This window comes from Rhinolophus hipposideros (assembly GCF_964194185.1).
Source record: "Rhinolophus hipposideros genome assembly, chromosome: 3".
NCBI classification, from domain to species: Eukaryota; Metazoa; Chordata; class Mammalia; order Chiroptera; family Rhinolophidae; genus Rhinolophus; species Rhinolophus hipposideros.
The window spans coordinates 20,452,901-20,469,543 of NC_138049.1; the positions used below are offsets into that span (position 1 = coordinate 20,452,901).

Below are 16,643 nucleotides of genomic sequence, written 5' to 3' on the forward strand. Positions count from 1 at the left end.
ACAAACACGGGCTCCGGTGCAGGGCAGACGGGGGAGGGGGAGGACGGCCTTACCAGATCAATGAACGTCAGGAATTTCCAGCTCCCTCCGTAGGTCTGATGAGAGGGCATTTCGATGGCCTTGTAGTTGCACAGGATAGAGCAGTAGGACAGCAGAATCGCCACCCGCAGCACTTGGCAAGGAACAAGCGCCATGTTCGCCAAGGCCTGCACCGAGCTGGGCAGCGAGGAGAGAGGGCGGAAGGCACCGGGCGCGCGCGTGGGAAGCCCGGCGCGGCGGGGCGGGGCGGGGCGGGGCGGAGGCGGGGCGCGCCCCGCGGGACCGGCGCGACCGCGAGTGGCGGAGCGACCTGTGCGGGCGGGGCAGCGTTTGCGGGCTCTAACGGCGGCCGGGGCCGGCGGGCGGCGTGGCGTCAGCTCTTTCGTCATCTCCGTCATCCTGCGTTCTCGGGGTCCCAGGAGACCCGGCCGGGGGCGCCCCCTAGGTGTCCCAGGAGTGCGGAGGGGACTGGAACCAGGGCTCGGGAAGGGCGCGCCGCGCTCTGGGGGCCGCCGCGGGTCGCAGCAGCCTCGCGGGGAGGGTGCGCGGCCGGGCGGCAGGTCGGGAACCCTGCACTGAAAGAGGGGACCCCAGTGTCGACCACCGTTCCCACTGAGCTGCGGAGTTCCCTGGGATGGCCAAGTGGGGTGCTCGGTGCTGAGGGACTGGAGAAGCGTGAACGTGGGGTATCACTTAGGACACCAGTAGAGTGACTTGCTTTATTTGGAACCTAATTGGATGTTTAGTGTCAGGCTACTTTCCATCACTATGAAATTCCCTTATAAATTCTATTAAAGTAGATGAAGTGCACTGCATTTTCCATAGAAAATTTACAAATATCCTATTAATATAGAACAAGACAGACTGTGAACTTTTGACAAGAGGTTTATAAATCAAAGGTTGTAAAGAAAGTGTCAGGTAACTGTCTATGTTGCAAGATTGCATTCCGTTTAAAAGCAAATCATTCTGAGTTTGGAAGTAAAATCTGTGTGTGTAACACTAATATTTTGAGGGTTAAATTGTTTTTGCCCTTTTACTTACTTATTTTTTTCCTACAGTACACATCCAGGGTTTAATGGAAGGAAAATAAATACAAACTGGATTCCCTCTGCCTTCCAGTAAATGTTGTCACCTTGGAATTGCATCAGTCTGTGGGCAGCATTGTTTTTGTTTTGTTTTTTTTAAATCATGATCACATTTCAGCCAACCAGCTGCAGGGTCAAATTATGAAAAGAAAACGGGTATTTCCTGTCCATGCATTTAAAACAGGTGTTCTCTCTAAATAGTATCTGAGTCAGAAACTGTTGGAGGGAGGGTGCAGGGAAAGCAGAGTGAGAGAGTGTCGAAACTCATGAATGTTTGCCTGAATTTTTGCAATCAAGCTCTAAAACAAAATAAAGAAACCCAGTAGATTTTAAAAATTGGCTTTATAATTATGCTAATAGAAATGATGTCACAAAAATCAAGATAATTCTAAGAAGATTCTACTAGCCTAAAACTATTCATTATTGACAGATTATAGTTTCCATCTAAAAGTTGGGTCTGTATTTTTACAATTGTGTATGCATGTCTCACGTTTATAAGATTGCAAAATTAAAAAGTAGATCTAGTGAAGACCTATCTTACTAGGTCCTTAATAAAATTTTATGAGTTCATGTGACACCCTTGTAGTTTGATATACCTTCCTACTTTAGAATTTAGAAAATCATTAATAAGACTCCCTGTCCTCATCATTACAAAATATAATAATATTTTCATAAAGCCATTTAAAGTTTTATTCTGTGGTCAATTTTTTTAAAATAAAAATAGCACTAAAAGAAGTGTTTTGAAGCTATTCTAATAAATGGGCTTGCCTCTTTTATTTTGTGATTTGCTAACCATGGTAAGACAGTGTTTTGTGGGTGTTTATTTTTTAATGAAACATTTGCATAAACCGTGCCGAGAATATTTCATGAAAATATCAGTCCACAATTTTGGGAACTTCTTGATAACTATGTATTAACCTGTGCAGGTTGCTCTTTTTGCTTTGTAGACCTTATCTAATAATCTTAGTGATGTTTTAAAGATATTCTTTATGATAAAATATTAATCTACAGATTGATTGTTTCTACAGTGTAAATAACATAATGGGGTATTGCTTTTAAACTTCACTCAGTAGAAGGTTATCCCTTTTTATGAACTGTAATATTCACTGATATGTATTTACATGATAATTCCATATTTGAGTTACAGAACACGGTTCTTCATTGTGCAGAAGAAATACCTACATGTCACTTATTTATCTTTCTCATTCTACCACAAAATTAGTGGGGATGGAGGGGAATAGATTTATGCAGGTGAGTTTCATGGAAACATGTTTCACAAGGGAAGATTTCAAGACCCTGTTTTAGCTTCCAGTTACATTAGTGTTCTTGAATTATTGTAATAGCTCTTCCTCTTAGTCTATAATGGGCTGAAGACACTTTTCTTCAAGTACTTCTAAAAACTGATAAATCTTTTTTCTTTTCTTTTTCTTTTTTTGAGGGGAAAGGTGATAATAATCCTTGTTAATTTGAGAAAAGATGGGGACCCCTGTATCTCCCTTATGTTGTATTCCAAGAAGCCAACTTCATAAAGCCATGGGTCTTTGCTTAAAGATGCATGAAGAATTGTGTTCATGCATATCCGTACAATATTCAATGTTTATGCATTTTCTTTGATTTAGTTTTTGCATTAGATAAGCATTTTCTAACAAAATCAATGAGCAAATTATTTTCCCCATTCACATTTGTCTACACCACAAAGGTACAAGTTCGGATGTGTCCCTCTGAGAGCTTGGGGCATAGGAAAATCCCCTCAGTATAATAGAAATGATACCTTTGGGTTGCTTTTTTTTCTTTCATTATAGAAGTACCATATTTATTATATTAAAATAGAATAGTTTAAAAAAATTACCCCACTCTCATCAACCAGAGAAGATACTGCAAATATTTCGGTATATACCTGCCAGTTTCTTTACAATACAGACTTAGCTAGTTGTGACATACATGTAACACAACTTTACATGTAACATACATGTAACACTTTGCATCAAGCATTTTTTTCTTGCTTGAAATTTAATAAGCATGTTCCTTATTATTTAAAACTCTTTGTAAATCATGTTTAATGATTTCACAGCATGACATAATATGAACATATATTTTGCTCAATCTTTTCTTTGTTTTTGAATATTTGGGTTGTTTCCAGCTTTTTACAACTATAAATACATTGTAATATATGCATTTTGAGTTGAGAAAGCCACTTTTTAAGGATTATTTGTAGCTTAAAACTAGTTAAGAAACCACCCTTTCATTAAGAAACCAACTTAATGAGTATACTTTTTTCACACATGTTTATATGAGTTGAGCCAAGGAGAGCTCTTTTGCCATAGAGGGCAGTGGGGAAAGATTAAGATTTCAGTGAAAGAAGTAGGTAAAAATCACTTTTTTTTCCAACAACTGAGGCTCACTCCAGATTTTTTTAATTGCCTTAGGTATGAAACATAGTGCCAATGCATTTAGTCAGATTTGTTCACTGTTCAGCATGAAGAGTTGTTATTTATAGGCCAAATGAGCATCCACTAATAACAGTTGTGCTAATGTTGCTGGTTGCACCAGTTTTTGCTGACTTACAGATGGACTGTCCATGCTGTAGGGAACTCTGTGACTTAACTCAGGAGATTTCTAACTACCACGGATTCTGTGGAGAGTCATTGAAAAGCTTTTGAAAAAGTCGTGTGGAGATTAGGTGAGAGTCACCATCTAGGTCTCATACAGATCTGAAACATCGCCCCCCCACCCCCACACTCCCTCAAATCTGTCTTTGCATTTGCCAGAGTTACTCACTCATTCTGCTTGAACCATTCTCTCATCTGTGCGTATATCCAGACGCAGCACATCCCGCAGGCAGGCTGTGGTATAAATCCACTTTGACAATCCCACTTCGGCATATAGGATGTGGTCTTCCTGCTCTGAACAAGCCACATGGTTGGTTTAGGGTGATTCAAATTCTATGTGTTCTCACTGTACTCATTTCAAAAGCCTCCCAAGTCTGCAGTGTCCACAGTCTCTGGAAACTGCACCCGCATGATATGTTAGAAACCTCATGACAGAGCCAGACGGCCTGAGGGTGCCAGTCTCTTAAAGGTGTTAAAATATCCCTGGAAGTGTGACAAGATGAAGGTAATCCACTTACCAGAATTCTGCTCAGGAAGAATACTGTGTGTCTTGGAAGAAATGTCTTCATAAACTACTTTGGTGGATGGGTAACTGGTGAGAGAGACCATATCAAGTATTTGAGAGTAACAGTAAATTGTTAAATTTCTTCTCCCCAGTGGATGTCAGGGCAATGGCAGAGCTTTTGTTTTGCCGAATGGAGTATATATAGGAGTTTGGGATGAAACTCAGTTGCTCTGGGTAGTAGAGAAGAGGCAGACCACCACCACCAGGGGTCTTTGTTCTCCACAGCTTTCAACATCTAGTCTAAGAAAATGTTAAACAGATAATTAAAAGGCATTTCAGAGGTCTTCAACTCAAATTCTTCAGAGACCAGGCATATATCATAGTTAAGTAGACCTAGATATAAGGTAATAGGGCATGATTGGGTCCATAACAAACTAGAGTAAGTGCCATACCTAATACATTTTAATTCTAATTTTTAAAAATTGTGTCAGCCAAAAAAAAACAAACGCACACCTGTGTGCTAGAGTCAGCGGTAGGTAGGGACTTTTGGATTATCCTTTTGAAAGAGTGCTGTGTTAATACTTTACCCAGGGTGTCCACCTTACGCAAGGCCTGTCACTGTAAGCATCTCATCATCTGTAAGACTTAAGATGACTTTGGTTGTAGCTGACAACCCTATTCCTAAAACAAGATGGAGGAAATGAGGAAGACAGGTCAAAAAGGCACATGCACACTGTCTCTTAAGGAAAATTTGCAGAAGAAGCTGCCAACAATTCCACCTTCACCTCACTGGCTTTTATCCTTCCACGTGGCCAAAGCTAGGAAAAGAGCCTCCATCCTGGGGCTGCTCAGCCCTAAGTCAGGGCTCCATTTTTATGGAAGGGGGATGTTATGGTTTGGATTGTGTTCATCAACAAGATATGTTGAAGTTCTAATTCCCAGTTCCTCAGAATGTGGCCTGATTTGGAAATAGGGTCATTGCAGAGATAATTAGTTAAGAGATGACATCATATTGGGATAGGGTAGGTCTCTGATCCAATGTGACCGGGGACCTTATAAGACGACAGACACACAGGGAGAATGCCACATGAAGACCGAGACAGAGATTGGAGTAATGACAAGCCAAGGAATGCCAAGGATTGCAGACTGTCACCAGAAGCTGGGAGACAGGCCCTCACAGGCCTCAGAAGGAACCAACCCTACTGACACCTTGATGTCTACCCTCCAGAACTGTGTGACAATAAATTTTTGTTGTTTTAAGCCATGCAGTTTTGTGACACTTTGTTAATGCATCTCTAGGACACTAATACAGGGGAGGAAACAGACATAGGGAGAGATCACTGTTTCTACCACAACATCCAATGAATAGTCAAATTCCAGGGATTTGTTCTCTGCAACATTTCTCAAACCTGAGCCTTCATTTTTATTTCTACTGCTGTTGCCTTATTGAATAAGCTCTGTAACTTGCATCTCACCTTGCATCTCCGTATCTCCTTAGCATTGTCAATCAAATGATCTTCCTGAAACTATAGGTCAGATTATATTATTCCTGTCCCAAAAAATAGTCAGTGACTCCCATGGCCTACAGGAAATCTCACGTCCTCAGCATGTTCAACATCTTCCATGATTAATCTGACCTTAACCCAGGGTTTCAACTTCCATGATTACAACTTTTCAAATAGTTATGAATTCTATTGTCATAGGAATACTTATTTCCCCAAAAAAACTCATCATTTACTTTTATTTTTTTCCTGCCTCTTGGGTGCCAATAATTTATGCCACCTTCTCCATCTGTTGAATTTGTACTCATCTCTCAAGGCCCAGCTCTGGCAGAAATTCTCTAAGGATACCTATTGTGGGGACAGAGCCAGGAATGCAGTTTCCAGGCTCTCGGCCTCACATAGAAAGGTGCTGGCTCAGGTAGTAAATGCCATCAACTGTGATTAGATGGCCATCAGCTGTGGCTAGTTGGCCGTCAGCTGTAACCAATGAGCCATTGGCCACTAATATAACTGCCATGGCTACGTTCACAGAAAATGGGTGCTAGCAAGAAGATGGTGGCTGAGCTAACAAGAGCGGATTGCAGTTAGCAAGTGAGGTTGGTTGGTTGGCAGAGAAGTGGACTGCAGGTTGCAGGTCGTGTGGCTCCTGCTTCCTGTGTCTCCAACCCAGCCGCCAGAGAGAATATAGTAGTATGACTCCCCTACCTATGGCTCCGTGGGTGTTCCTTTTTGGCCTCACCATATCCTTTGTTCTTGTGTGGGAAGCAGGAGTTGAAACGCTGCATGCCACCCTGCATGACACCTATACTTGCAAATACTTAGCCAAGTAGGAAGCACTTTCACATTATACTAAATGGTGATCATGGCATCTTCTCTTGATGGGGCAGCCTTTGAGCTTCCCTGGCACAACTACCATCACCTTCTTACAGGGGATTGCCGTGAGATGCCCTTCCCATGGAACTAGCCAATCCAGAGGGGACGCACTTGTCATGGAGCATTCTCTCTCTTTTGTCAGATGGGAAGGGTACTCCTCAATAGTCTGAGATTTTGTGAAGCAGCTAATTAAACTACTCCCTTGGGACCCAGATTCTTTGTCCATCTGAGGCAAGACATTGGGAGAGCTAGTAGCTTCTGTAGCAAAGCGATATCACAGAAGTGTGGAATGTCAGGGTGGTGAGATGGGTTGCTACTTCTTACCATATTAAGCAACTTATTCCCAGAATTAAGGGCAACTAAAATGTCTTCAGTCTATTTATTGGTCCTCTGTGTTAGTTATCCTCAGAGCTAGTTAAAAGTCCATTTTAGAAACTAGTATAATAAACATTCACCACGAAAGAGGAGTTCGACAAAATTAAGCAAACACCATCATTTTGTTTTCAGGAAACGTGATTTGCCATGAGAGACATCAGCGTCAAGCAGTCCTGCCAAGTGCTAGAAGCCAGTTTAAATTATTTGTGAAGTTGGCCAACTGAGAGCTGAGAGAGCTCTCACTTCCCTCATTCTGACAGAAGACCCTGGTAACCAAGTGGGCCTGCTGGATACAAGACTAGTTTTGACATCTCACTCCCCAGGAGGTAAGCATCCAGTTTCCATTCCTCTCAAAAATTGATCTGTACAAAAAAGCAGGTGAATTGTTTACATCACTGACAGCTAGACTCTGAATATAGAAGAAGATATGAGACCCATAAAGATGTCTGGAAGTTTACTTGGCAATGCGGTGATCTAACTGGGCCAAGCCACAGTTCTGAGTAGTCAGAAACTGCTGGAAAGACTTCTGTGTTTCCTGTTTCACTGTGTATGTGATGACTGGAGCTGCAGCAGCCATCTTATAAGCATGAGGAAAAGAACCAGACAATCTCAGAGACCTGCCACACACAGTTTTTCCTATTATTACTATCTTGCATTAGCATGGTTCATTTGTTACAATTGACCATTATTACTAGTTATAATCCATGGTTACATTAGGGTTCACTCTTTTTCCGTTGTACATTCTATGGGTTTTGACAAATGTATGACGTCATGGATCTACCATTAGAGTATCAAAGACAGTAGTTTTACTAAGGCCCTAAAATTGTCCTGTGCTCCACCTACTCATCCTTCACTTCCTTTTCCTGAGTCCCTGACAACCATTAATCCTTTTACTGTTTTATAGCATTGTCTTTTCTAGAATTTTATACTGTTGGAATCATACAGTACATAGCCTTTTCAGACTGGCTTCTTTCCCTTAGCGATATGCATTGAAGCTTCCTGTATGTCTTTTCATGGGTTGACAATGCACTTCTTTCTATTTTTAAATAGTATTCCATTGTATGGATGTACCACGGTTTATCCATTTACTTAAGGACATCTTGGTTGCTTCCAAATGTTAGCAGTTATGAATAAAGTTACTACAAACATTTGTGTGCAGATCATTTTGTGGACATAAGTTTTCAACTCATTTGGGTAGATACCAAGGAGCACAGTTGCTGGATTATATGGTAAGACTATGTTTAGCTTTGTAAGAAACTGCCAAACTGTATTCCAAAGTGGCTGAACCATTCTGCATTCCCTCAAGCAATAATGAGAGTTCCTGTCATTCTATATCTTCATCAACATTTGATGTTATCAGTGTTTCAGATTTCAGCCATTGTAATAGGTTTCTGGTGGTATTTCATTGATGTTTTAATTTGAAATTTCCTAATAATATATGATGCTGAGCATCTTCTATGCTTATTTGCCATCTGTATATATTCTTAGGTGAGGTATCTGTTAAGATCTGGTGCTCATTTTAAATTCAGTTGTTTTCTTATTGTTGAGTTTTAGGAATCTTTGTGTGTTTTCTCCATACAAGTGTTTTATCAGATATGTTTTGCAAATATTTTCTATGAGTCTGTGGTTTGACTTTGCATTCTTTTAACAGTGTCTTTTGCAGAGCAGTTTTTAAGTTTAATAAAGTCTAGCTTATCAATGCTTTCTTTCAAGGATCTCTCATGACTTTGGTTTTGTATATAAAATCTCATTGCCAAATCAAATCACCTCAATTTTCTCCTATGTTATTTTCTAGGAGTTTTATAGATTTGCATTTTATGATTAGGTCTATGATCCATTTTAAGTTAATTTTTCTGGAAGATGTAATGTCTAGGTTCATTTTTTTTTCCCATGTGGACATCAGTTTTTCTAGCATATTTGTTGAAAAGACTATCTTTTCTCCATTGAATTTCCTTTGTTCCTTTGTCAAAAATTAGCTGACTATATTTGTGTGGGTTTATGTCAGTGTTCTGTATTCTATTCCATTGATCTACTTATCTATTCTTTTTATAATACCACACTGTCTTGATGACTGTAGTTTATAGTAAGCCTTGAAATTATGTAGTGTCAGTCCTCCAACTTTGTTTTGTTTCTTTTGGCTATTCTAGGTCTTCTGCCTTTCCATGTAAACTTTTGAAATAGCTTTCAAAAATAACTTGCTGATATTTGACTGGGATTACATTGAATAGATATAGTATGTTGGGAAAAACTGACATCTTAACAACATTGAGTCTCCTAGTCCATAAGCTGGAATACCCTTTTATTTAGATCATTTTTTATTTCTTTCACCAGTTTTTTAGTTTTCCTCATAGAGATCTTGTACATATTTTGTTAGATTATACCTAAGTATTTCATTTTTTATGGTGCTAATATAAATGATGTTTTGTTTTTATTTCCAAATTTCAACTGTTCACCACTGTTACATAGCAAAACAGTGGATGTTTGCACATTAATCTCATATTCTGTAAACTTGTTATAATTATTTATTAGTTCCAGGAATTTTTTGGTTGTTTCTTTGGGATTTTCTACATAAACAATTATGCCATCTGTGAACAAAGATAGCTTTATTTATTCATTCTTGATCTGTGTACCTTTTATTTCATTTTCTTGTCTCATTGCATTATCTAGGACTTCACTATAATGTTGAATAAGAATGGTGAGAGGGAATATTCTTATCTTGTTCTCGACCTCAGGAAGAAAGTATCTAATGTTTCACCATTAAATATGATGTGAATAGGATTTTTAAATATGTTCTTTAAGTTGAGAGAGTTCCCCTATATTCCTCCTTTGTGAAAAGTTTGTATCATTCATGTGTGTTGGATTTTGTCAAGCACTTTTTCCTGCATTTATTGATCATATGATTTTTATTCTTTAGTTTATAGATGTGATGGATTACATTAATTGATTTTTGAATGTTGAACAAAACTTGCATACCTAGAACAAATCCTACTTAGTCATGTTGCATAATTGTTTTTATACATTATTGATTCTGTTTTCTAACATTTAGTTGAGGAGTTTTGCATCTGTGTTCGTGAAAGATAATAGTGTATAGTTTTCCTTTGTAATTTACTTGTATTTGGTATTTGGGTTATCCTAACCTCAAAGAATGAGTTCGGAAGTATTCCCTCTACTTCTAGTTTCTATAAGAGATTGCTTTGTGTTTTGGAAAGTTGCTAATTATTGATTAAATGTCTTTAATAGGCCTATTCAGATTGTCTATTTCTTCTTGTGCAGATTTTGGCAGATTGTGTCTTTCAAGGAATTCGTTCATTTCATCTAGGTTATCAAATTTGTGGGTATTGAGTTGTTCATAGTATTCCTTTATTATTCTTTCATGTTCATGGGATCAGTAGCAATGACACCTCTATCATTTCTGCTATTAGTAAGTTCAGTCTGTTCTCTTTTTTTTCTTGATTGACCTGGTGAGAAGGTTACCAATTTTATTGTTCTCAAAGAAACAGCTTTTGGTTTCATTGATTTTCTCTATTGTTTTTCTTGTTTCCAATATCATTGATTTCTGCTCTAATTTTTATTATTTTTTTCTCCTGCTTACTTAATATTTAATTTGCTTTTCTTTTTCCAGTTTCCTTAGGTGGAAGCTTAGATTATTGAATTTACATCTCCCTTTTTTCCTAATAGATGTATTCAGTACTATGAATTTCCTTCTAATCACTGTTTTCACTGCATCCTACAAATTTTGATAAGCTACATTCTCATCTTTATTTAGATCAAAATATTTAAAAATATCTCTTAAGACTTCTTTGACCCATTTGTTATTTAGAAGTGTGTTGTTTAATCTCCAAATATTTCAGGATTTTTCTAGCTATCTTTTGTTATTAATTCTTAATTTAATTTCCTTGTGATCTGAGAGGAGACTTTGTGTAATTTCTATTCTTTTAAATTTGTTAAGGTGTGTTTTATGGCCCAGAATGTGCTCTACCCTGGTGAAGGTTCCACATGAGCTTGAGAAGAATGTATATTCTGCTGTTGTTGGATGTGTTATTCTGTAAATGGCAATTAGTCCAACTTGATTGATAATGTTTTTCAGATGAATTATGTCATTACTGATTTCCTGCCTCAATTACTAATGGAGGGGTGTTGAATTCCCCAACTGTAATAGTGAGTTTGTCTATTTCTCCTTGCTATTCTATAATTTTTTTACCTCATGTATTTTGGTGCTCTATTATTAGGTGCAAATATATTAAGAATTGTTATGTCTTCTTGGAGAATTGACCACTTTATTATTATGTAATACCATATTAGTCTGTTCAGGCTACTATAATAAAATTCTATAGATTGGGTGGCTTACAAACAACAGAAATGTATTTCCCATAGTTCTGGAGGCTGCAGGTCTGAGATCAGTGTGTCAGCATGGTTAGGTGAGGGCCCTTTTCTGGATTATAGACTTCTTGTTCTATCTTCACATTGTAGAAGGGCAAGGGAGTTCTCCCCTGACTCTTTTATAAGGGTATTAATCTCATGAGGGCAGAGCCCTCATGACCTAATCACCTCCGCAAAGACCCAACTCCTAATACATCACATTGGGCATTATTATTTCAAGAAATGAATTTTAGGGGGACACAAACAATCAGTACATATCAAGTACCCTATCCTTATCCCTGGTAATTTTCCTTTTTCTGAAGCTGGCTTTGTTTGAAGTTAATATAACTACTCTAGCTTCCTTTTACTTAGGGTTAGCATGGTATGCCTTTCTCTATTCCTAGATGTTAATTTATCTGTGTCTTTATATTTAAAGTAGATTTCTCATGGATAATATATAGTTGAGTCTTGTTTTTTTTTTAACCCACTCTGATCATCTGTGCCTTTTAATTAGTGTATTTAGACCATTCATGGTGAAAGTGATTATTGATGTAGTTGAATTAATATTTACCAAATTTGCAACTGGAATCTGTTCATTGTTTTTATTTCTTTTTTTTGTCTTCCACTCTTTTTCTGACTTTTCTGGTTTTAATTGAGCATAACTCCTAAGGAAGACAAGCTCGCACGCAGTAAGTACAGTTTGGTACTAGTCATCAGTAATAGTATATAAATGAATAGAACAGAGGTTGAAAGGCTATACAACAAACCAATGACTGTGGTTGCCACTATAGATGGAACTAAAGGAAATTGTTTTATGTATATTATATGAATCTTTTTCAATAACAATGTATTCATATGCTACTTGTGTAATTATATATTTGAAAATCAACAATGCATACAGGAAATATGTTTTGACTCAATGCAATAAAATATAGACAATAATATAAAAAGAGTCCATTTTTCATTATCACCTAGAAATAAAAATACAATCTTCTAGATACTCTTGCAACAAAGAGGGGGGAAAAACTGGTAACATAATATAATTGTATAAGATGTAGCCAAATTATACCTTAGAAAAACATTTATTAAAAATATTTTAAGTATATAACTCAGGAAATCTTAAAATATCAAAATAAATCAAAACCAAGAGGAAAGGAACTAAAAGAAATGATTTAAAAATGAGAAAGCCAAACATTAGAGTTTATTGATTAAAAACAGTGAGCTGTTATTTGAAAAACTGCAAAACCAAAATAAATTGAACAAACAAATTAAGCAACTCCTGGTAAGTCTAGCCAAAAGAAAACCCAAGAAAACACCAATTAGGAAAGAGAAAAGACTTTTAAAAATTATAATTTAAAAAAACTACACTTTCCTGCAGATAAAAGTTTTACATAGATCTTTTTAAAAGAAAATACAAGCAACGGGATTTAGCTGAATAAAATCCAGAAAGCCCAAGTAGATTAATATCCATAAAAAAAGCTGAAAATTTTGTCAAAATTCTAAAAAAAATGGCTCTGGGCCCTGTTGGTTTTCTCCAAAAATTTTATCAAATATGTTAAAGTCTTAAATTCTGTATTGTTTAACTGTATACAGCTCTAAAAAGGCATAACATTGATACAATAAATCTGATAAATATATCGGAAAACCAGGGACTAATCTTTCTGATAAGCAGAAATGAAAATGAACTATTTTAAAATAGTAAATATTAAAATGTTAAAAGAGTAATATATTTTACCTGATCAAATTTATTAAGGAATACAAAAATTATTCAATGTTAGAAATATGGTACTATAATTTTAATAGATGTTAAAAGAGGTTTTTCTAAATTTCAGCATTATTTCTGATTAAAGTTCCTAGTGAGCTTTAAAGAAACAAAATTTCTTAACTCTCTAAGAAGTATTTTTCAGAAGTCCAGAGCAAATATAATACTTAATAATGAAGTACCAAAATAATCACATTGAAGTCATAAATTTAAAAAATCTTTCTGTGAATTCTGCCATCAGTCAACAATATTCTGGAACCTCTAGCCAATGAAAGAATATAAGAAAAAGAAATGAAGCATATATACAAGGGAGAAAATGTAGAGTCACTTACCAAAAATTTTATAGCTTCCTTGGAACAAAACCAAGAGAATTATTTGATATGTTAATAGCAACAGAAAGTAAGTACAGGGAAGCAGTCAATTCAAGGTTAATATACCAAAAATCACTAACAAGTTAGAAAATGAAATGGGAGAAAATACTCATTAGCAACACTAACGAACATACCTAGAAATTACAACAACAACAAAGACACAAGATCTTTAATAAAATAAGAAAAGCAAACTGAAATAAAGAAGAAACATGATGATGTTAGAGAAAGAGTATAAAGTGATAAATTATAATAAAGTTTTTGAAACTGCAGTTAAAACTAAATGTAGCAGTTTTTGAACCTTGAAAATATAATTTTAAATTTCACTCAGAAAAGAATAAATTAAAACAGCCAAGAAAAAAATATAAGAAGGATAAATGAAATCTTGACCTGTAATTTATTAAAACATATTATAAAAATATAGTAATTCAAACATCCTGATACTAATAGAAATACAAACAATAGATCAATATACCTTAATTTGTATGAGACAAGTAAATGGATCATGAAATTTGGCTATTCAATTGGGAAAAAATGAATTTGTATTCCTACTTCACACACACAGACAGTACTATGTATTTTTTGTTAGTACATTTTCATATGTGTTTACATAAACAGTCAAAAAGCTGCAAGTACATATATCAAATGTGATCAATGGTTTTCTGAGAATTGCGGCAGAAATTTTCACTATTTTTTCCTTTTGAATGAATTTTTCAATGATGCCTATGTTATTTGTAATTAGAAAATACAAAAGAAAGAAAAATGAAAATTAAAAAATAGATGGTACAAATGGGAACTCAAAGCTGACTTTGTGTCTAGCACTGACTTTAAATACCTAAGGAGAACAAATTCTTCGAGAAAATTATTTAGGCTAGTCCCAAATCTCTGGAATCGGATCGAGGACACAGAGATTTTTACGTTCCCTTCTCTACTGGTTTCTCTGGGATTATCTGCTGCTCTGATTGATGACAATTAGAGGGCTTTGCCTAAGATCAAGACGCCAGTGTGTGGCGCCAGAGAGTCACTAAGCCCCAAACCAAACAGCTTATAGTAGGGGAGGGGGAGGGTCCCTAGGGTCCCTCCCTCCACCAAATAAGGACCCGGCACCTGCCAAAACAACAATCTGTCTATTGAGCCATTGTTCTAATCACCTGAAAATACTCTTCCATTGTACTGTGAACCATCATTGATGGCCACATATGATTACAACAGCTGCTATCAGGTAAAACCACCTGAGGCAGCTGCTAGTTTGGGCTAAAGAGATGGTCTAGGGACATGAAAACATATCTTAAGTGTAGCAGGACATTGAGTTGTAGGGAATGCAATGAGTGTTAGAAATTAAATTGGGTGGCTCTTTTGGAACACAGACCGCTTGTGATAGAAGCAGGAATTTCCTTAGAGAAAATAAACTGCAGCCACAAAATAAAGAACAGCTCAGAATATACAACTGAACATGCGTCTTCCTACAAGACATTGTATATCTTTATAGTACCACCTTCAAGGTTGACAAATTTCATGTCCTTTACAGCTCTGTAACTCTTTGGAGAGAAGATTTAAAAAGCAACACCACTGTTTACACTATTAAAATTTCTGTGCATATATGTACTTGTACAATCTGATTAGATGGGAGAAAAATCCATATGGTAGTGAAATTATTTTATATATTATTAACTAGCTGGGGTTTCATCTAAGTAAGAGAATCATTAATTTTTTTCAGCATTTCCTTTTAAAGAGATAATAATGTCAGGCTATGAAAGAATTCACAACATTCTACTGGAACAAAAGGTAAATGGTTATTGGCACAAACTTACCTTTCTCCTTAAAGGAAAGGAAATTTCAAGAGTAACTCTGCAAACAAAGTAATTTTTATACAGTGAAGGCAACATTGTGCAGTCAAATATGCATTTGACTGGGAGGTGAAATCCTGGATTTCGGCCCAGTTCTGCTATTTATTATCACATGGACTTGTATAGCTCATGGTGACAGCCTCTCCAAAGCCTGAACCTCAATTTCCTTATCAAAAGATGGGACTGAGTTAGATGTTTATAATGATCAAATATAATGGTAGATTTTCAACAAAACACTACAGGGTATATTTATCCAGGTTACTAATTCACAGAGAGTTGATAAATAATCTTAGAATGGGAAGGAATCCAAAAAAAAAGACCTACTTAGGTAAGCATTTCAATTTACTAAAACGAAAAGGAAAAGAAATGGGAATAAACGAGAAAAGGCAACAGAAGGAGGGAGAGGGAGAGAAGGGAGAAATGAGGTAAAGAAGAAAAGAAAGCAGAGGAATAAACTAAGTTAGAATGATTTCAAATTTTAATCTAAAACATAATCTTTATTAACAAAAGTAAATGTATTCTTTTTTAATGATAGTGTTTTTAAAATGTGCTTTTTTCAAATGAATACAAGTATTTTTTCAAATTATTATATTTGAAGTCGTAATATGTATTCTTCCTTGTTCTGAAAGCAATACGAGAGCAGTAGGTAGGAAAATGGGCCAGTTTTTGTATATGATGTACACAAATGGCATTATATGCATTAGTGTAGTATTACTGGGAATATTTTGAGTTCCGTAAGAACAAAAACACTCAGTTCAAATAAATTAGATATGCTGTTTCCTCATTGACCAGGGAAAAGTGTCTACCAGAGAAAAAAAAGATAAGGAGCCTGATTTTTTTTAAAACCAAACTTTTTTGAACAATTTTACATTTACAGAAAAGTCCCAAAGATAGTACAGTGGCTTACTATATATACTGGAGCCCCGTTTCTCTTATTGTTAACATCTGACATTTTCTGATACATTTGTAACAAATAATGTACAACTGACACATTCTAATTAGCTGAAGTCCATACTTTATTCAGATATCCTTGTTTTTACCAAAGATCTTTTTCTATCCCAGGATTCCATTCAGAATACCATCCAAAGCTTAGCTGTCACATCTCCTGATTTGAGCCTCTGTAATTCCTGGTTCCCACAGCCTGATCTTCTGCATTCCCGTTTACTAGAGCAACTGCAGCCCTGTGTCAGATGATATTTAAGCTGTTCCAGTCCTGCAGGCAGAAGCCTTTACCTCAAGTCCCAGCTTCATCAAGTTGACCCAACCCATACCAAAAGCTCGTGCTGAGGCAGCAAATCAGACCTGCAGCACAGGCTTTC

At 36.6% G+C, this 16,643-nt stretch overlaps 1 protein-coding gene across 2 annotated transcripts in view; it reads right to left on the reverse strand.

Annotated features, from left to right (window-relative positions):
* Nucleotides 1-424, reverse strand: part of AIG1 (androgen induced 1) — a 236,458-nt gene extending 236,034 nt beyond the window's left edge. The window contains exon 1 of one of the 2 annotated variants that reach the window (XM_081044950.1): nt 54-424. In XM_081044950.1, coding sequence (XP_080901076.1) covers nt 54-194 — 141 coding nt within the window. In that variant the 5' untranslated portion in view covers nt 195-424. The remainder of the gene's footprint in view (nt 1-53) is intronic. The other variant, XM_081044951.1, reaches the window with a different exon arrangement.
* Between the last annotated feature and the right edge of the window lie 16,219 nt (nt 425-16,643).